This window comes from Rhagoletis pomonella, unplaced genomic scaffold (assembly GCF_013731165.1).
Source record: "Rhagoletis pomonella isolate Grant_MI unplaced genomic scaffold, Rhpom_1.0 Rhpom_scaffold_00006, whole genome shotgun sequence".
Classification (NCBI taxonomy): Eukaryota; Metazoa; Arthropoda; class Insecta; order Diptera; family Tephritidae; genus Rhagoletis; species Rhagoletis pomonella.
Genome location: NW_023458560.1, coordinates 35,736,468 through 35,759,647, shown reverse-complemented (window position 1 = coordinate 35,759,647; position 23,180 = coordinate 35,736,468). Strand labels below are relative to the sequence as shown.

Sequence of the window (23,180 nt, the reverse complement as noted above, 5' to 3'; positions counted from 1 at the left end):
AAGTTTAGCCGCCGCCCGGCATTCTTCCTGCTCTGCATTGGCACTACTGCTATATGTTTATTGTTACTTCTTTAATATACGTATTTTGTTTTTGCACATTTTGTATTGAGCTTTTTTGTTAGCGCAATTATTTGGTGGCGCTGCATATGAAGTTCAGCAAATTTTTTAGTATAAAAGTTAGCTTAAATTCGTATTCGAAATCAGATTTAAGTCAGCATTTCTTGAGTGTGCAACAGCAGTAAACTGATAAGTCTTTTTCCTTACTTCTACTTGTACAACCCTTCTCCAGCAAACATGAAGGTAATTCGGGTAGTTGGAGTGTTCGAAAAGTGCTAGATTTTTGTGAAAATATAAATAACTATGTAGGCAGCAAACACACCTGCAATTAAAGAATAAAAAAATTATAAAAAATGTTCCTTAAAAAATGTTAAGTTGAAACAATACTAACAGTGATCTCAAAAGTCTGATTAAAATATCTACTACCCAATGAAAATATGAGGTCATAGTAAACTTATGTACTTGTAAACTTATGTACTTACATTACATTTTACCATTACAAAAAAGATACTTAAAATTGGAATTTAGTGATCTATAAAGCACGAATGGCATTTGGAAATAGGGTCGTTTTCCAAGTAGAACAAGTAAGGAAGTCTAAGTTCGGGCGGAGCCGAACATTAAATACCCGGCGCAAGTATTAAATATATGTTTTCCACCTTTCCGAAAGCTACCGCTACATGATAAGCCGGGGTGTATACATTTTAAGTAAATTAGCGTCCTTAAATTTCGAAATATTGAAATTTCAAGCATTTTTGAAATTTACCGTTATATGAAAAGCGGCCTCAATTTTAGTCCGATTTCAACAATTTCCAACGGTTTGCTTTTATGTGGCAAGCACAATAACCATACCGAGCTTGGTACAAATTGCTAGAACGGCTAGCGAGATACATATCACAAGTGGGCGGTGCTACGCCCATTTTCCAAAATTTTGTCATAAACGTATTTCTTGGTAAAGAATTGTTGCAATCATCAATTTTGAATAAATTAGCTTCAATATTTACTGATTTATCGAAGATTTTGTATTTCTCGAAATTACCGTTATATGGGATGTGGGCGTGGTTATTGTCCGATTTTAGAAATTTTCGGCCATTTGTTATGTTGTACCAGGACCAACAACTGTGCCAAGTTTGGAAGAAATTGGTGTAGCGGTTACCAAGATATACACATGTAACCATAAGTGGGCGTGGCTACGCCCATTTACCAAAATTTTGTAATATTCTTATTTTTCGTCTAAAACTTATTATAAATATCAATTTTGAGTGAATAATCTCCAGTAGTTACTAAAATATCGCAGTTTTCGTATTTCTGAAAATTACCGTTATATGGGAAGTAGGCGTGGTTATTGAGCGATTTTAAAAATTTTCGGCCATTTGGTATGTTATGCGAAGGCCAACAACTGTGCCAAGTTTGGAAGAAATTGGTGCAGCGGTTACCAAGATATACACATGTAACCATAAGTGGGCGTGGCTACGCCCATTTTCCAAAAATTTACAATATTCTTATTTTTCGTCTAAAAATTATTGTAAATATCAATTTTGAGTGAATTATCTTCAGTAGTTACTAAAATATCGCAGTTTTCGTATTTCTGGAAATTACCGTTATATGGGAAGTGGGCGTGGTTAAAGTCCGATTTCGCCCATTTTCAATACCAACCTACCTTGGATTAAGGGAAACCTACATACCAAATTTCGTTGAGATATCTCAATTTTTGCTCGAGTTATCGTGTACACGGACAGACGGACAGACGGACAGACGGACAGACGGACAGACGGACAGACGGACAGACGGACGGACAGACAGACATGGCTTAATCGATTTCTTTTTTCATCCTGATCATTTATGTATACATTTGTCTATATCTATCTCGATTCGTTTTGGCTGTTACAAACAACCGTTATGTGAACAAAATTAATATACCCTTGTGCACAAGTGCGCTCGGGTATAAAAATCAGTAATATTTACTGTGTGTATTTAAACTTTTGTTTTTAAATTCTTAGTAAACATTCAATTGAAATTTTTGCAACTTCTAATATTTTTGTTTTAGAAAATAATTTCCAATTCTTAAACAAAAAATTATAAGATCTTAATAATTTTTAAATGAGCAATAAATTTTTACTGGTTATTACCCACTTCCGAATGATATTAAAACCAAACTATATTTTTATTTAAAAGTTTTCTTTTAAATAAGCTAACAAATTTTGTATTTAAAAAATATATAAATTTATGTTTTTTATACGATAAAATATATTAAAATAAGTGTTTTGGAGCAATTTCAGTAAAAGCTAAAATAATTTTATAAAAAATGATGATTTTTTCGAGTTTTCAGTTAATATGTAATAGCACTCATGGAACTAAACAGTTATTTAATTTATTTAATTATTTGAAATTTAAAAATTTAGTAGATTCTACACTCAAACCAAATTTTCTGTGAAAATAAATTTCAGCTGCGAAAAAAATTTTAAAGCTATAAAACACAGTCTCCCACATTAAAATCAAAAAACTACTCTGTAAATTTAACAATTTACATAAAATGCTCACTAAATATTAAATAAAATAAAATTAAATTTAAGAAAATTACATGAAATAAAATTTGAGGGTTAAAATAAATTTTTTCTATTAATGTTAATCTTCATGGAACATTTAGATTTGTGTGGGTGTCAATTAAGAAATATTACCAGCACAAGTAAAGCAAACAGGACTTTTAAAGTTCTTCATTCCTATTTTTCAGTTTGAAAAAAATTTTAAATTTCAAAAAGAACGCCACGCAAAACAAGTTAATTAAATGTTTTTTTTAACTACAACGCATTTTCTCTCCATCTCCCTGTTTTTCAGTTCGTCGTCGCCGTAGTCATGTTGGCTCTTGCCGTTGGCGTGCACTCATCTCTGTTGACAGCCCATATCGCACCAGCCGTGTCGTATGTCACCTCATCACTGCACCCAGGCCCCCTACTCGCGCACGGTGCCTACGGTGGACTTGGAGGACTCGGCCCATGGGGCGCACCAGCAGCAGTTAGCGCATGGGGTGTTCCCGGTCTGTTCCCGCTCAGTCAGGGTCCACATGGTGCTGGTATTGCTGCTCCGCTCGCTTTGGGACGTTTGGGACATGGTGCTGGTGTGTACGTGGCGAAAACACGCGGTGCTGTGCATACTGCCCCCTTGCCCGGTCACACCACCTCAGCGACTTCTCTGAATATATCCCCAGCTCCTGGCACGCACTAAGCAACTCAATCGACATCTTGTTACCCCCATTCGTCCAGTATCACAGCGATTTCGCACACAAACGAGGAAATACATATTCACTTAACTACACACAAACACATTATACATGAAACAAATGCAACAACAACAATTCGACGACAACAATTCGACGACAACGATGCCAAACTAAGGATGCAACTGTATATATAGCATTATATGTATATGTTTTTATTTTTCATTAATATTGATAATCCGTTTCCGTTTCCGTAATTCGTTATCCGCAACCGCAACCCGCAAACTGATCAATGAAATGTTTATATTTCGCTTTATTATTTAATAATATACTATGTACAATATGTTGTACAAACATACTTACAAATGTATTTCATGCTATTTACTTAGCTATTCATACTTATCTACTTACATACTTACTTGTTTTGTGTTTTAAGCGTGTTCGGGCAAATATGTTAGCCAGAAATGCTTGACCATACACCACAAAATGAAGTGAAGCGAATGGAATTCTGCGGTACTCATCGCATTTAGAATAGAAGTGCGATATGCCATTTTCAATTAAGTGACATAACAAGTCGACAACAACTGCTATTTAGAACAACAGCAATAACAACAATAAGAACAACAGTGATACAAATACAAACAACAAGAGCATGCCAACTGGTGATTAATCGTATTTCGTACAACTTGGAGAACTTTCCACACAACTATACAACTATCTGATACTCTGTCCTTTTACTCTCTGTACATACTTCTCTACCATGCCTTTCACTTTCTTCATTTACATCTTTTCGCTGCTGTACTGTTTTTAATGCTTTCATTTAGTCAATTAACAAAAATAAAAAGTCACTTAAGATCTAACTTTCTTCCCAGCTTTCACTCTATGTTTTGATGCTCTCTTAATTCTCCTCCTCTTTCTTTACATAGAGACCACTTGTACGTATTTACGTTTATATTTTTTTTTTATACAGTTAAACGTAATTTTGTAAGATATTCAATGCAATTCTTTGAATTTATTGAATATTTTTGATTTGAATAAATATATTGCAAGATTTTTATAAAGTCAAGACACGATTTTGTTTTGTTTTAAGACTGGATAAGCGTGTTAGGAAGGCCTCCGTGGCTCTCTATGCAGGCAAGATGTTAGGCAATAATTTGGGTTTAAAAACAGGACTCGTACCTACACTGAATGTAAAAAGTGGCTATAGTCCGATCTACACTTTCTTAGCTGGCGCTGCACACTGTGATATTTAGTCAATCTAGGACGCCAAAATGAAAAAAAGTACTTTAAATCGATTACATTTTGTAATTTGTTAGAAAAGATGCCAAATGTTACGAAAATAAGCATAAAGGAAATGTCATTAGTATGATAACAGCTATCAAACGCGAGCTATTGAACAGCATGCAAAAACAAATTTGCAACCTTGCATCGATGACAAAACTTCGAGTGATCAAATTGAAGTTGTGCGCATTTTTTTTGCCAAGAATTTTTTTTGTAGCTTTCACTAAAAATTTTTGCTATACACGACCATTATATTTGCAGTTAAATATTTTAAACAAATTATTTTATAATCAGCTAAAAGGTACGACAAATTTCAAAAAACCGGCTTCTTTTTTTCGCAGCAGCTTCCTGACACTCCTCACTATACCAGTTGTTCTTTCGGGCTCGCTGAAATCCAACTACTTCTTCTGAGGCGGTACTCAATGAGCGGGAAATGTGGTTCCACTGATCGCATATATCGGTTTGGTGAAGAGTACTCTCTGAGAGTAGGTGTGAGAGTCGAGTAGAGAATGCATTGGCTGTCTGTTGTGCAGAAATACGACATTAAACTTTCCTGGCATTTTTGGTCGCAAGTGGTGCGAGTGGATTTTTGGCCCCCGGAGTGCACGCACGTCTAAAACACTGGAAGCATGCCGTCCGTCTATCCCAACATGACCGATTTGATTCCTCGTTTTTCAATCTGAAGACATCCGGATATTTTTATGATAGAACTTAGTACTGCATACTACAATGTTTCGGGCCACGGGGAAAAGGTCAGCCTCAGTCTGTTATCGAACGATTCATCGTCCTTGCCCACCATGACATTAAAATCGCCTAACGTCTCATCCGAGGCTTTGTTCTTCTTTTTCATTGGAAGTGGTTTTAGCGTGGCTGGTGCCAAACCCAGCGCATAACCCATTGCTGGTGCGGGGGTGAATTCGCGAGCCACTTGCTCCAAGTCAGACAGCCGCTTTCAGCCACACCTACTGGTGAACAGACGCCGCAGACTTCAGTGAGCCCTTAAATCGAATAAGTCGGAGTGGCCCCACCGAAGCTCCCTCTCTTTCTGCCGAGATCCAAGGCTCCACTCGAATTGGTTACCGCATCTCGCTGATGGGTTGCTCACATTACCCAGAGTGTGCTAACGAGGACGCAAAAGTCGGGATTGAGTGTAGCCGTACAACTGTAACTGCATACCTAGCACAACGCCTATACCCCAGTCCACTCCATAGTTTTACGTTAACAAAAACGTATGTAGATTTTTTAGTTATCAAAATGTTATGTATTTTTTTTTTAAAGCTCAAAAACTTGTGGCCATTTTTTAGTTGCCAAAAAAGTTATGTTTAATTTTTAGACTCTAAAGCACTTGCATCCAAGTTTTTTATTGCCAGTTTTTACAATACTAAAACTGATCATAAGGTTTTGTAGTGTAACAGTAGGTTTGTGGCACGGTCGAGTGGCCCCTCGGCATGCTGGTGGTTCCTGGCAGAGCTCATCGGTTGGGGTGGGTCCTTGCACACTCGCCTTGCCTACGCTACACTAACAAATAAAGTTCATGCCGAATAATTTATAAAGAAATACGCAAAAAAAAGATAAAAAAAACTCGATGAGAAAAAGATAGCAGAAAGCGCAAGGTCCAGTCCTGTCAGGCGGAGTCTACCCACCCTCTTCGGCGTCCAGTCGACGCGAAACCATGGGCGTTGTGTTGACTCCTCTGACCTTACAACGCCCCCTTATCCTGACTAAGTCCGTTGGTCAGTCATCCCGTCCTCCTATGTCAATCAGTCCTATTGTCCGTCATTACCCCATGTCCCCTGCTGCGCGCGAGCGCAACACACACACACCAAAATTAATCAATTAGAGCCTCATTTCCATCATAACACTCTCATCCGAACTTCATATTTTTCTTCCTTTATTAACAATTCAGTCTTAGATACAAAGCCCTGAGCTCAACTTAAATTAAACTACCCTCGTATCACTAAAATTTTCTTTCCTGAGAATAACGTACAAATATCCAATTGCTATTTATATATGTACACAAGTATCCATTCATGAGCATATGTACATACTTAGACAGGTATTATTAACAATATAAATCAACTAATTCAAAAAAATAAAAAAAATAAACGAAGGCCCCCAAAAGGGAACATGCAAGAAAAGCAAATATTACTTACTTAATCGAACCCTAAACTTATCCCTGCATAAAAAAACAACAACAATCTTGCTAAAACTGGTTTTCTACTCGCAACTCTTTCATTAAATTGTAATTTTCGCTCATCTATATATATATGTATATAAATATATATATATATATACTTATATATACGATAAAATGTTCACTTGAGTATGTACATACGTATGTATAACTGCTCAAACCATAAGCATGTATCGAAATATGCATGAGTAAAAATAAAATTAAAACAAGTACTCACTCACTTTGTCCGCTCCTTCGATGGTGGTACCAGCATCCCGGAGAAGAGCCTCTGTGGGGGCGGGGGGGAAGAAAGCCTTACATACGTATATTCTTAAGTTCTCTTATACATAAAAGTACTAGCCTATCGTGTCGGTACTAGGAATAGTATCGCTAGTACGGCGGATCACCCGATAGTAATCGCGGAAAGTTATTAAATGTGCAAAAAAAGGTGTTTAAAAGTGAAATAAATTTTTTTTTTGTTTTTATAAGCGCAAAGAAACCAAAGTGAGCTTAAAATTACGTGATTCGGTATAAAGAAAGTAAAGTCAAATCATGAATTCAAAATTCACCCTTTTTTTTGAAAACCATAAAAAGTTATTACACGTGGGTAAAGGAAACCACAAAAAGAAAATCAAGTAAATGCAGAAAACGTGAACTAAAGCTTATAATGGTTTCTTTGCCCTTTTTGAATTAAAGAAAAACGAAACTTGATTTTAGTTATTCAAACCGATCAAATAGAAGTTACAAAAAAAAAAAATATATATATATATATATGCCAATACTTTTTATAAAACAAATTCAAAGCAAATCAAATCAATAAAGAAAATTGATAATTGGCCGATCAAAACTAATAAATTCCAGTAAAAAAAAGACGTGATAAACAGTATGAAAAAAGAGAAATGTGATAAACTGAGTAAACTGAAACCCCATACAAAAAAACTCAAAAAAAGGAATAAAGGAAAATGGACGGAAGAAACTAGGTAAGTACTACAAAACTAACTCTTCTCTTGATAATATTGCTATTTAAAAAAAAAAAAACTATATACTTCAAAGCTTATATGTACTTTGAAAACTCTCTTAATACCTAAACTAAATGCTTCATGTAAAAACTCAATAAAACTTCTACTGAGCAAAATTCCGAATGAATCCAATAAAATTACTCAATAAAACTCCAACTGAGCAACATTTCTACAGAATAAAAACTCAATAAAACTAGAGTGATTTTTTTTTCCTTCATCCACTGCTGGTAGGGCTCTGGTTACTTCAATCCTCTCCTGTGCACTTGTGTAGGTTCTGCTCACTCTAGAGCGGGTGGTCAGCGTCTTACATCGATCCTGGCTTAGACACCAAAATCCGATTTTGCTGCTGGTGGCCTATGGATGTGGGTATCTCTCACCAACGTATCTGCGACTTTCCGTCCAGTAGTAGTGGTATATGAGTGATGCTTCTCGTGCCAAAATTTGGTGGGTGGGTGTCACAGATGCTCCTGTGCAGACAGATGTTGCTGTCAATTTTATAGCAGCGACGTCTTTGTTTCTTCCTCCGTGGGGGTCACAAAAACTCCTCCAGGTATTGGCTCGACTGCAGGAAAAGGTAGGTGGAGGTCCTTTTGCAATTCCTCGGCGGGCGACCTAAAAAAACAACAAAACACACACATTTTAATAGTTATGCGGATTTTGGCGGTGCCGTGCTTGTGTACACGCACATATATTCACTCAAATCTTCTGTGCGTGCACGTACATAAGCATTTAGGTATGTCAAATTATTTCTTATGGGGGCACTAGTAACACAAAACACTTGATTTGTTCACCTTTAATATGAATCTTTAGAACTTACCTCCTATTCCAGTTAGCCAAATTCGACGATAACAACAAATTTACTTCACCGGATGGTAGGCGATATATGTATGTACGGGACCGCTAGATGTACGCGTTATGGACCGTTTTATTTTATATAATTTGTTTTTTTACAAACTTTTTTTTCAAAAAACTGCACTTTCACTTGGCACCTTCAAATAACATGTCACCACTATAATGAATCCGTTGGCCATCTTTAAGGCCTTTTATACGGGTGTCTAGGTCAACAAATTTCACTTAGGCGAACCGCAATTCGGCTCAACGGTCCCACGACCAGATACCGCATTCACACTCACACACTCACGCCGCTTCACCGATGCATTTGTTGCTAGTGCTACATGTCCCAAACTTGCCCGCTACACATGTTGCTGGCTACATGATACAAACTTGTCCACAACATATGTTGCCGGCACTTCTGTGGCATTATGGCTACCATGTTTGCACTAACACATGCTCACACTCACACTTCCGCTCAAGTAAAGGCGAGCGTTATAGAAAAAACAAATAAATCCAGCTGTTACGATACCAACAATTTGTGTAGGTATTTTTGTAAAAAGTATGTCTAATTTTTAAACGCTCAAAACCGTTAACTCAGTGTTTTTATATTAGCAAACAATTATATCCAACTTTTTCGTTACCAGTAGTAGTTTATCTAATTTTTTATACCTTTCATGAGCATGAAATGGTATTATAACTTTGGTCCGATGTTTGTAAGTACCAGAACAAAAAGAGATAGACCCATTAAAATGTATACTTATATGATCAGAACGTCGAGCTGAGTTGATTTAACCATGTCCGTCTGTCCGTCTGTCCGTCTGTCCGTCTGTTTGTATGCAATCTAGTCTCTCAGTTTTCTAGATATCCGTATCAAATTTGGTAGGTGGGTGTATTTTTATAATGTATTAATCATTTGTCGGAACCGGAAGAATCGGACCACTATAACATATAGCTCCCATACAACTGATTGTTCAGATATGAGATTTTTCGTTATAACTTCTCCATTTATGCAGCTACGAACATGAAATTTTGCAGTACTTGCACCCATTATCAGCAGAATACTTACAGTGAAAATTACAAAGATCGGGTCACTATAACCTATAGCCCCCATACAACTGATTGTTCAGATATAAAATTTTTCGTTATAACTCCTCCATTTATATCGCTAGGAACACGAAATTCCGCACTGTTTTCAATAATTATCAACAAAAACTTACAGTGAAAATTAAAAAGATCGGGTAACTATAACCTATAGCTCCCATACAACTGATTGTTCAGATATAAAATTTTGCGTTATAACTCCTCCATTTATATAGCTAGGACCATGAAATTTCGCGCTGTTTTCACTCATTATCAACAGAAGACTTACAGCGAAAATAACAAAGATCGGGTCACTATAACCTGCAGCCCCCATACAACTGATTGTTCAGATATGAGGTCTTTTATCATAACTCCTCCATTTATGCAGCTAGGAACATGAAATTTCGCACCATTTTCACTCATCATTAACAGAATACTTACAGTGAAAATAAAAAGGATCGGATGACTACAACATATATCTTCCATACATCTGATTGTTCAGATATGGGATTTTACTGTAAAACTTCTTTATTTGAACAGCTAAAACCGATAAATTTCGTAAGCTATTTTATAAATAATAATACAAAGTCTACTGAGAAAATCATCAAAATATATGCTGTATAAGCTTTATCTCCTATAGCACTGATTGTTCAGATACCAGTTTTTGCCATATATCTCCTTTATGTAGGAAACTAAACCCAATAAATTGTGTTACCGGTTTACATACCGATCACATAGCAGTGAAAATCACTTAGATTGGTGCCATATAAAGTATATCTTCCATACCTCTGATTGTTTAGATGCGATTTTTTATATAAGTATGTAACTCCTCTATCGATGTATGCAGATGTATTCAAAAGCAGTAATCTGTCAAAGTAAAATTTGCAGATGTTCATGAAAGGTATTAAGCCTTCGGCATAGCCGAAGACAGCGCTGATCTTACTTGTTTTTTCAAATAAATTTATGTCCATTAATTTATGTGCCTTTTACGTCCATAAATTTCTGTCCAATTTTTAGCGTTGACAAAAATTTTAGTATAGTCTTGTCTTTCTTCAATATTTCAATTGAAAAGTACTCTTTCTACTGAACTCAAAACATTCTGTACTAGGCAGTTTAGGGATGGCAAAGTCGACTTCGACTTTCGACCAAAATCGACTTTTTACTTCTAAAACTCGACTTTTAATGATCGAGTTTCAGTTTATGCAAATCGACTGAAGTCGAACTTTCACTGTTGACTCTCGACTTTTTTAAATTCATTTGCACTAGCATCTCTTAATTTAAAACTTTTCTTCTAATAATGGCGCCGACTGCAGTTTTGTCTTATTAAAAAAAAATGCCTAACAAACTAAAGCGAAATGTAAAAAATGTGGAAGAGAAATTAATTTTTATAACAGAACAACAGCATTGTCAAATCACTTAAAAGCAGCGCATAAAATTATTAAGGAATCCACACACCTACGCGATTCTTTCGCAACGAATCCACACCGCTTTTGACGCTACAGCCATTACTGCTTCGAAAACGCAAGTACGCACACATCTGCGCGATTTTATCGCAGTAAAAACTGTCAATTTATAGACAAACAAAAAATATTTTTCAACAAAAATAAAATTCTTAACTTTCCTACATCAAATATGTTTTGTTTTCTTACGTTCAATTTTGTTTTAATATTGTAAAATCCATCTATTGACCTTTTTCGAGAAGAACTGTGCATGTTCGAATAAATCGCTGCAGCAAAATCGTATAAGTGAGTGGTTCCTCATTTAAAACTATGGTCGGCATTGTTGTAATTTTTGTCGGAACAGATTCGCACCGACAGAATCGCATAGGTGTGTGGATACCTTTATACGAAAAAAATCCTCCGAATTAAAAAAGAATGCGACCTTCTTCTGTGGATGAAAGTAGTATTGTTAATCCTTGGTCTCCAGAATCTTCAGTTAAAAATGATGTAAGATATATGTAGCTGTTTATTTTAAAGATATCATGCAAGAAAATTTTCCTTCATGAGTGAACGTGAGTTACATGGATATGAACAGACAGTCTTTGGGGTGAATTACACCAATCCGTTACGGACAAAATTTTCAACACCGATCAAGATGTTGGTGGTATCCTTGAGATGCGACATTATTTAAAAAAGCGCGATCATTAGTCGGGTGGATAAAGGTGTTTATAAAGTGGCACTTAAATTTCTACCAATACTCGCCACCTCTGTTCCATTTGAAAGGCTTTTCTCCCAAACAGAGCTTATAGCAACACAGCTTAGAAATCGAATTCCCGGAAAGCACTTAGACCAACTCGTATTCATGCGTAGTTTGGACACAAAATGGTTTCATTAGTTTCACTTTAAAATTTATATTACAGTGTACATTAGAATTATAGCATTTTCACAATATCGTAATTTACGGCTGATTCTTAATTACATATTATTCTAAAGACCACTTGAAAATCATGATATTATTGGCATATTCTAAACCTTATATTTATAACAAATATATAAGTTAAGTGCAGAGTATAATACAGGTTTTTTTATTAAAAAGTCGAAAGGAGTCGACTTTTCTTCGTCGAACGGTCAAATTTTAAAGTCGATGCTACAGAGTCGATCGAAAAGTCGGAAGTCGACTTTCTAGTAAAGTCGAACAACCGAAATACAGTTTCCATTAGCCTTATTGATAGTCGTACTATGTATGTGTGTATGTAAGTATGTATATATGTGCTAATAAGTTTACAGGTTAAGTACGCGATCGCTTACTTAGTAAATGGCACAACTAATTGAACGCCCACAGAGAAAAAAAATCAAGTATAAAATAAGATTTTATTGAAAAGCTGAGTGAGTTCATTGAGTGGCTTACATATTTTTGTTATGATCAAAATATTACGAGTATTTTTGTACCTAGTACTCGTATTTTATTTTATTTTGAAGCAATGCAATTTATTATTTACATTTAAGTGCGGTTGTGCAAGAATATTATATGGTGGTAAGGGTACCTGGAAGGCATAAAGCCGAAGGCAACAAAAAGGGGGTCGCAGTTTTTTTGAAGCACAGTCAATATGTACATACATATGTATGTACATAACATGTTTTCGCGAATAGCGTATTGTTTTGACCAAGCGCGAAACTTGAAAATTGTTGATCATTCTTGCGGACTTTAACGCTTCATACAACACACTCCCCCCCCCCCCACACTTACCACCCTATGTAATCAGCAGCAAAAATATTTACTTCTTGAGCTCGAATATGACCATTGAGTTGTTTTCTTGTTGATTTTGGAGCGAAAATCTAATTGAGTGATTTTTATACAACGATACTGTCCTTGACTGCGCTGTTGGCCGGCAGTGAAAAGTGTTTTTCGATTCTATGTCGATCGATAAGTGTGGTGAGTAAGCAAGGGCTGTGGCTGACAGGGCGATGCAAATGCACCAACACCAAATTTTACTCTAGTTCTGTTGCACTTATGCAGCGCTGCAGCTGCTGTTGCACTGGTAAGCATTTTAGACATTTTTTTTGAGTTGGTTACAAGACAAGTTTCCTTCCAATTTGAAGCTTGGTCGACGCCCGGCATTCTGCTGCTGCTGCTGTCGTTGCTGTTAAGTGATTTCTGTTATTGTTGTCATTTTATTATATTTTCTATTTATTTAATCGTATTGCACTTCATACTGCCGCAATTATTTTGTATTGCCGCATATGAAGTTCAGTGAGTTTTTTAGTATAAAAGTTGGCCTAATTTCGGTATTCCACATCAGAATCAAGTCAACACTTCTCGAGTGTGCTACAGCAGAATAGCAAATCCTTTTCCTTCAGTCCTTAATTCCTTCACCGTTTTGATCCGCAAACATGAAGGTAATTCGAGGAGTAGTTTTTGCGAAATGTATTTTAATATCGGGGACTTCAAAATTGCCAAAGGAAAATTTGTGTATAAAAAACAAAAGCTAAAGTTTATAAATAATACGAAAATTGCTATATTAGCATTAAAAGATAAGGCAACTGCTCCAACAAAATAAAAAATAATAATAACAATAAATAAAATCAGAATAAAGCAAAACAGCAACTTTCGCATAAAAAAGACCTAAATAGGGAAAAAGTTCAATCGAAGCAATCGGAGTCGGATTCAAATGTGCACAAACGGTGACTCAGCCAATTTTTCACAGATTGACTTGTTTTTTTCGAAATTTCTTAAGCTAAATTTTTTATATTTTTTATCGAATTTTTATAAAAATATTTTTAAAATTTTTTTATTTGAAATTTTCTGTAGAAATGGAGTTTATTTTCTAACAAAAGCTCAATAATTCATAGTTTCAAACGTTTTAAAAAATTTAGAAAAACAATTTCATTAAAATTTTAACTTTTTTTTAGCGGCTAAAGGTTTATTGCAGTGTTTCCATTTCCTAACTTCATGGGCTATAAAACTGCATAAGCGAAATTTCTTTAAAAACTCAGATTGAAAAGTTGAAATTTTGGTGAAAATTGTTAGAATGTTTTGTAAAAAGTTTGGATATATCATTCATAGAATTTTTGTTGTAATTTTAATAAAAAAAAAACAAGTTAATAACTTTAAACTTGAAAAACATTGTAAGTATTAAAAAAAAATCATCTTGTGAACGTTTCTTTGAGTCACTGTAAGATATGCCAGCAAACTATTAAACTGAAGATTAAATAATTTTTTAAAATTTTACCGCTACAAGTGTCAACCTGATAAAGATTTTTTAAAAGAAGAATCAAAATATTTTAGCAGCTTAATTATTCTCTTATACTTCCGCTGAATTAATTTTCTGCTCGTTTTCTTATCCTATTCTTTTTTCCAGTTCGCCCTTGCCGTAGTCATGTTGGCTCTTGCCTTTGTTGGTGTACACTCATCACTTCTCTCGGCGCAAATTTCACCTGGCGTATCGTATGTGACACCAGCACTCGGTTCTTTACTCGGCCCAGGTGCGTTGGGTCTCGGCCCTTGGGGTGCGCCAGCTGCCATTAATGTCTTGGGAGTTCCCGGTTTGTTGGGTGGTGTGCCCGGTCTATTGGGTGGCATTCCCGGCATCTCGCTAAGCCAAGGCCACTTGGGCGCTGGCATTGCTGCACCTCTTGCTTCTCCTCTTGCCTTGGGTCATGGTGCTGGTGTTTACGTGGCGAAGACACGTGGTGCTATCCATACCGCCTCATTGGCTGGACACATTAACTCAGCGACTTCACTGAATGTGGCTCCCGCTCCAGGCACGTGGTAAGCATCTCAGACGGCATTATCTCATCACCCCATCAAGATTACAATGATTCTGCGCAATTTGACAATGCTGATGACAAACGAAGGATGTAACTGTACCATTAGTCGTGCTCCTTTTTATTTGCATTACCATCTCTGTAAACCCTTATCCTTTATCGCAACCCATACCCGTCCCGCTAAATGTATTGTTAATAGCATATCTATGATTTTTGTATTAAATAATATACTTTGTTCAATGCATTGTACTATGTGTGTGTACTATATATCTATGTATATATTTCATGTTATTTACTTACTTACTTATCAGTTAAGACTATGATTGGCACCCTAAGGAGCCTATTTCAAAATATAAAAAGACAAATCCACAACAACTTCAGCCATGGCATTTGCAACAACAACCATATTTATATGAACTATTGCTGACCACTCTAGTTTCGTACATACAACTTTGAGAACTTTCCACTGATTTGCCTATACCAGTGACTATCTTCGCTGAACAATTTTCGGCGTCAGTTATCCCACCACCGCCTCTTAAATTTTTTTTCTTACACACAGTCATGTTGGTCCGAAAAGGATCAAAACAATTAAATAATAAGAAAACAAAATAACTTTAGATAACACTCTTTCTTGATTTCTTTCCTGTCTATAAATAATACTTATAAAATTTATTTTATATAAACAAAACTAGAGATTATTGATTTTTTTTTATATGAATAAATATTTTGCAAGATTTTTATAAAATCAAAATTAAATATAGTTGTGTTTTCAGTCTTAAAGAATTATATAAAAAATAAGTGTTTGTTAGAATTGGTCGTCTTGGTTAGTGGCCTAGCACATACATATACATATATCGAGTCCTGGTCGCCAAAAAAAGCAAGTTAAATTTTTTTTTCGAATTTTTTTTTTTTTATTCAGAAATGCATCTAGATGCTCTGGGAAAAGTTTGAAAAATATGTCGCTTACGTTTTTTTGACGATTAAGGCTCGATATAATGGTCATAACATTTTTAGCAAATGCTAGTGGGACTCCTTCTCAATTCTTCGAAATTAAATCTATCTATCTATACTATAATAAAACTATAGTTTGTTTGTTTGTTTGTCTGTTTGAATTCACTAATCTCCGAAACTACTGAATAGATCTTCATAGTCAGTGACTTTGGACGTAACACAGGGTATAAAAAAATGAAATCTGACAAGGGGGCGTGGCACCTCTCAAAGACGTGTCTTTTTAAATCAGCTATAACTTCGAAACCGTAAGTCACATGACACTGAAATTTGGTGTGTTGACATACATATCTACGGTACTAGACTCTTATAGTAAAGCAGAGATATTTTTTTAAAAGGGGCGTGGCATATCCCACAGTTTTTATATACAAAAAAAAAGCCTTTTTTTTATTATAAATAATTAGGAAAAAGTGCGAAAAATTGTGTATTGTCATGGCTTTCGCCATTTTTTAACAATTTCTGATAAAAATGCGTAGCATATTCAATTGCCAAAGTTGTAGGGAACTTTTCTCCTTTAGTGATGGCTTCTCCGGCGGCACAAAATTTGTAAAATAAAATCTAATTTACGTGAGCAATATATACTTCAAAATTTTAAATAATAAATTAACTATCATCATGATATATTGGACATTTCGAATTGTCCTTCCACAAGGAGAAACCATGCTTCAGGACAATCTTCCCAAAAATTAGGCAACTTAATAAATTTTGATAAATTCGCACTCAAGTTATTTTCATTTGTAGAACCATTAGGTTGTACATTTTGTGAAGTGTGTATTGGGTTTTCATGTTGATTTTCTGTTGTTGTTGTGAAGTGGCGTGTACATATTGGTGATCTGTGCATTTTGAAATAAACTGGAGAACAAGTGTACAAAATAAATATAAGTAATAATTTAAATTAACACAAATAATATTTATGTCGATATTTATAGACGAAAAAAAAAATTAAAAGTTAAAATATATTAAAACAAAATGGATTATATTAATATAAAATTATTTATATTAGTTGTAGTTAATAATTCTAAATTACTTTAAAAAAAAATTTTGGTTTTAAAATTCAATTATATTTAAAATGGTATATTAATTCAAATTAATTTTGTCCTTTTTTGTTAAACAATTTGATTTTAAAAACAAATAAACAAAGTCGAAGAGTAACTTTTAAAACATTCACAAAAGCTGTATGAATAAACAAAAGACTTTAGATACGAACTTTTTTTTTTTTTTTTTTTTTTTTTCTTATTAGTTTATTTATTATTTTATTTTATTTTTATTTTTTAAATTGAAAAACAACCACAAATGTTTCTTCTTTCGTTGTTGTTGTTGTAGTAGCTGTAGGCCTGACTTTTGTTGTTGGGTCGTGGTGATAACTGCTGACTGGTGACTGGCACACAATGTCCCCTTTGTTTTAATGCTAGCTGGTTACTACTGTTGCTGAGTTGATGCACTCACTCGCCTTGTTGTTGTGCTGGTTTTTTTTTAAACTTATTCCTTCTCTATTTCGCAATCATTAAAGTTAATTTAAACGAATGTTGAGACCAAGATCTGCTTCCACTTAAACATTCTCGCGAAATTGGCAACCGAGCTGCTTGGCGTCTGTCGTCTCGCAAACAAGGATTTGGCGTTGAACGTCTGCGTGATAATTTTATCGACACTTATTGGCAGTCTGATGGGTAACTACCGCATTTAGTAAATGTGCAGTTTCATCGCAAGACGCGAATCAGTGCAACGTATTTATATGCCGATAACTAACCCGATGAAAGCTATACACCTTCACGCATTTCACTAAGAACCGGATCGAACTTCACCTCCTGGCAGGATCGCCAAGTATTTGAAGTATTTATTGCTCAATAGAAAATTTTATGTTTGTAGTTTGAAGACTTGAATTTTAATGATTTTAAAAACTTTTCATTTAGAAATTCCAATAAAATCTAAGAACAATTGAACAAATAAAAATTGTACAGGTACAAAATAATAAGACATATATACCCTACAGGGAGGTTTAAAAATACTGTAGCTATTTTTGACATCGGGGGATAAAACTCATAACATAAGGAAAAATGTCTGTAGAAAAAACGCAAATCTGAATTTTTGCTAATTTTTTAATGGATAACACAGCCCAACAAAAATATAAAAAAAAAATTTGGTACGGCAAATGTTAAAGCTGTTTTTGATAGATTTTTTTGTGTGCTGATTACGAATCCGTTTCCATCAGCTACAGATAAAAAAAAAAAAAACGTGGTCAAAGTGTCAAAGAATTGCAATTTTTGCAATTTTTTAGAAGCTTTGGCAAAGAAACAAAAGGTGATAGAACCTTCCTGGCTTAAATTAAAGCTAGATCTCTTAAATACTATCTCTGAAAAGAGATGTTAAATATTTGGGATCTTAAAATATTTTTTAAAGTTATTATTTTTAACTAAATGATGTCAAACTTGTATGCATACTTTCCTCCACAGGAAGGCTTAAACACCCAAAAAGCATCTGCGAAGTGGAGAATGGAAGCCGCCAAACGAACGAAAAAGCCGCCAAACTCGCTGCATCGCTTTATCAATAGTTCCGGACTAGTTCTAAATTCGATAAATAAGATTCAGTTCGTTCTGCATTCGTTTCTCTATACTTTTGAACCAGTTCTAAATTCGTCACCTTAGATATAGGTTTCTAATGGAAATAGTAAAATAAAATAGTTTTTTAAAAGTACCACAATTCGCTGATTTTGGACTGGTGGGGGATCTAATTATTATCGGACTTGTTCGTTTTTGGCGATAAAGATCTAGTTCGGTGCTAGAAATTTGATTCGATGGTCTGCGATTTCCCTGCAGGGTCGTTTGAAGTACGAAATCGCGTATCAAGAAAACACTCATATTTCAAAATGGTTCTCTTTTTTATAAAGCAATCGCATTTCTGGCTAGTATATTTCAGGACGAATGGATAAGGATTGAGCCAAGAGATTGTGTGAGCAAATCCAATTTTTGGCAGCAACGCGGTTTTGCAGTATGACGATACGCGGTTTTGTACTTTAAATGACGATATACATGTATTTCATAGTAGCACCTTTACAGGTTAAGCCACCAAAAAAGTGCTTATAAAAAAAGGATATGAATGAGCGATTTTATTTCGTTACATTTAAAAAAAAAATCGCTTTATTTATATTATTGTAATAGCGATTTGTCGGTTGTTTTGTTTGCTTGTTTTGATCATTTGCCAAACTTACCGGTTTTTAACGCATTGTTTATCATTTGTTTGGGCTTTACCGCTCCACATAACACAATCGCTGCATATTTATTGCATCATGCAATCAGCAGAAAACTATGTATGTATGTGTGACTTCAGTTAACATATGGTCATTGAGCTGCATTCTGATGCAATTTCATTGCTGCGTTTGAACTAAATTGAGTGATTTTCAGATTCGAAAATGCAATATTGGTGGTGGTGGCGGCGCTGGTGGCCGGTAGTGAAAAATAAATTCGATTTGAGCGCGCTGGTATGTATGTATGTATGCACATTAGGGTGGTCCAAAAATGCATGTAAAATGTAAAGTCGGAATTGTTATGCTCTCACCCGCTAGGATTGTTCTATACCAAAAAATTTAAAATTAGTAAATAGAAAAATATTGATTTTTAACTAATCTATACCATTTCTACGAAAAGTTGTTTTTCCCCTATATAAAATACATGGAAGACTTTGAGCGCTTTGAGCGACCTCTAAATATTTTTTGATTTCAAAATAGAAAAATTGGGGTATACTTTTCTTTCGATATTGAACAATCCTAGGGGGTGAGAGCATTACGATTCCTACTTTACTATTTTTGGACCACCTTAATGTACATAGGTGCTGAGCAGGGCGGTGGCTGACAGGCGTACAAATACACCAACACTGAAAACGCTCCAGTGCCATGGCACCATGGTATACATACATACATACGCACAGATGTATGAATTGCTAGTATCATTTCAGTTGTTGTTGCACCGGCTTATGCGCTGATAGTAGTCTTCTAACCGTCCGGCATTCTTCCTGTTACCGTTGATATGTCGTTTTCAGATGGTAACTGCTCTGCATATTTTGTTTTTACACATTCTTGTTGGACTTATTGTTGTTGCATTATTTTGTGGTGCCAGCAAGTCCGACCGATCTTTTGCTATAAAAGTTGGCTTACTTTCGTATTCGATATCAAAATCAAATCAACACTTCTTGAGTGTGCTACCGCAGTATAGCAAATCCTTTTCCTTCACTTCTCAAATCCTTCTTGGATCTAATCAACAAATATGAAGGTAATTCAAGGAGTTTCTTGCGGAATTCTAATTACATTGAGCCGTTGTGGTTTTGAAAAGTGTTAAACAAATAAAAAATTATGAAAATATTATGTTCGAGCGGTATTTGGAATACTTATAAATAAAAAAAATAAAAAAGTTGAATTCAATTTAAAAAAAATGTCTTATTTTGCTCACCAAAACTTCTATTCTTTCGCTCTTCCAGTTCGTCGTTGCCGTAGTCATGTTGGCTTTCGCCGTTGTTGGTGTACACTCATCCCTGTTGGGCGCTCAGATTTCACCTGGAGTTTCTTACGTGGCACCCCCATTACTCGGAGGACTTGGCCCATTGGGTATTCCCGGTCTGTTGGGTGGCATACCCGGCATCTCGCTCAGCCAGGGACCATTGGGCGGCGTGCACGGCGGTCTATTGGGTGGCATTCCCGGCATCTCGCTCAGTCAGGGACCATTGGGTGCTGCCATTGCTGGTCCTATCGCCTTGGGTGGTGGTCCAGGTGTTTATGTGGCAAAGACTCGTGGTGCTATCCATACCGCCCCACTGGAAGGACACATCAACTCGGCGACCTCTGTGAATTTGGCACCAGCTCCAGGCACCTTGTAAGCATCCCATACGGCATCACCTCATCGCTCCACCGAGAATACAACGATTCTATACACACCTATACGGATTTTAAATACAATCAAGAGAACAATTTGATGCAAATGTGTAAACTCTTTCTTATTGATATCGACATCCCGTTTTCATTATCCGCAACCTCTGATCAGACTAGTTGTTTTATAAAAAGCATATCTATGATTTTTACATTAAATAAATAATATGCATGTATTGTACACACGCATATATATTTCTTGTTATTTCTATATGTTGTAAAGGATTTTAAGCTACTTAAAATATTAAGTTTAACAAAATAAGGACGAATTTCTATTTATGAATTCTTAATCCTGAAATATGCTATTATTTGTCTGAATTAGATCAGACGATCAAATATAATCTCATCTCCTTCAACGTTGATTCGGCGTTCGGACTCTACTTATGATCAGATCAAGTTTTATAAGACGCTAATATCCTCCCTAGCGAAAGAATATCTGAAGATACTGCCTAAGTCTCCCTATCACTATTCACCACTTACTGTAACTATTGTCAGTTTATCCACTCAGTAATAATTGGCCTCTAAGAAAATGAACTGAGTCCCGAATATTATGCCAGTATCAAAAGGACGTTTGTTAAGTTCGTCGGCGACCTCGTTCCTAGTCAATCTCCGAGTGGTCGGCTACCATTGTTTTCTTACCGCTATTTGCCAAAATAAAGAGTAGAAAGACAATTTGTGGTATTTAAACAAAGCATTTTAGCGTTCGAGTTATTAAAGACTCATCATATATATAAAACAAACAATTATGAGAATTAAAGATGTAATAAATCAAATTCCTTTTCTTCTTCATCATAGCAGCGCTTGAAGATTAATAAACATTTCAAACTCCTACTGTTAATCCCCTCAGATATTTTGAAATTACACCATTGCTCTGAAAAAAAAACAACAACAAATTTCAAAAAGTTGGAGGTGATGGGAATCGGACCAACAGCATTTGATTAAGCTGGTCAAATAATGAAAAATTTAAAAAGAATTTGTAAAAGTTGGTTACCATTTCTTTTTTATATCAATTTATAATTTCGTATTTCCAGGTGTAATTTCTTGAAATTAAAAATATAAAAACATATTTTCCAAAGTTAATGGAGCTGGAAGAGGAGGGGATGATGTGAGGAGTTTATTATTTTTACTATATATATTATGTATGCATAGTAGACCGTTCGTTAAAAAAAGTGTGCCAATGGAAATGATATTTTAATCACGTTTACTAAATTTGGTATAACTTTTCTATTTTCAAATCGATTTGCAAAAGATTTGGATCTATATACTTTAAAATTAAATAAGCTTTAATATAGCATAAAAATAAGAACAAAAAGTTTGCAGCTTTTAGGTGTAATTCACAGTAGTATATCGTTGAGAATTAAAATTGTGTCTGATTTCAACCATAAATTCGCAGATAACTCTCACACTGATTTCTAAGGCCTTTAATCTGGTGGAGAGCTTTTTGAGGTGTGATCATCAGAACCGGATATTTTTGGAAAAAATTGAAAATGCTGTTTTCTCAATTTGAAAAAAAACAACGATAATTTCGAAAATTCTTAAAACCTATTCTATGTTTTTTTTTATTTTTGACCTCATATTCAGATTCTGTGAGTTCTTTTGCATAGCAAATGACTATAAAATTCAGGATTTTCAACTATTTTGTTAAAAACTTTTTTCCCTGATTGCATATGGTTTCCTAAATTTTCAAATGCAACGTACAAGTACTTAGGGTTATATTTTTATTTTTGTTGAATACATCCTTTTTCCCTACTTGACCCTCAAATGACCTCGAACCTCACGTGATGGGGGCTAACAGACCTCGGATTCGCATTCAGCGCGTCGAATAGCATAGGGATATAGAAGTTTGGTTCAATATGCAAAAAATTTTTTTGAAGTGAAACTTCTTACACGAGTTCCGAGATGGTTGCGTAAAATATTTAACACCAAGTCACAAAATCTGTATCGTTATATCTTTAGATCCATGAAAGGAGTTGCCACATGTTAGAAAATCGAATTCAAAATTTCTCTGCCGCAGATGTTTGCGTTAAGTATTTAAACCCAAGCCAGAAAATCTGTATCGCTCGTTCGATTTTGAAAAATGAGGTATCAAATGAAAGGGCTTGACTTTTTGACTTGGTTTCAGTTTTCTAAAGGGTTGCCATATATACGGAAATCAAATTCAAATCATTTATTAAGTTAAATGAATTACCCCAATATGGGTATCAAATGAAGTGGTTTTTAATAAACTGTTTTTTTTAGCTACATGTAGGAGGGTTGCCACCTGTTTCAAAAGTCAAGTAATGCAAAGACAAGAATATAAACCAAAACAAAGATAAAGATACAGATGAAGGTTAAAATGAAGATGAAGATGAAGATGAAGACGAAGATGAAGATGAAGATGAAGATGAAGATGAAGATGAAG

The 23,180-nt window shown here is 35.1% G+C and overlaps 3 protein-coding genes across 3 annotated transcripts in view; all 3 read left to right on the top strand.

The window, feature by feature from the left end:
• LOC118740651 (golgin subfamily A member 6-like protein 22) overlaps window positions 1–23,180 on the top strand; it is a gene marked incomplete at its 5' end in the record, with an annotated part of 500,945 nt that overhangs the window by 94,546 nt on the left and 383,219 nt on the right.
• On the top strand, window positions 227–4,334 carry LOC118740657 (adult cuticle protein 1-like). The gene is made up of 2 exons (XM_036472271.1): window positions 227–300; window positions 2,890–4,334. Exons 1-2 carry the CDS (start codon window positions 295–297, stop codon window positions 3,274–3,276), a joined length of 393 nt encoding a protein of 130 aa, XP_036328164.1. The 5' UTR covers window positions 227–294; the 3' UTR covers window positions 3,277–4,334.
• LOC118740656 (adult cuticle protein 1-like) lies at window positions 20,044–20,909 on the top strand. Its single transcript, XM_036472270.1, has 2 exons — window positions 20,044–20,129; window positions 20,335–20,909. The coding sequence occupies exons 1-2, from the start codon at window positions 20,124–20,126 to the stop codon at window positions 20,728–20,730; spliced, it is 402 nt and encodes a 133-aa protein (XP_036328163.1). The 5' UTR covers window positions 20,044–20,123; the 3' UTR covers window positions 20,731–20,909.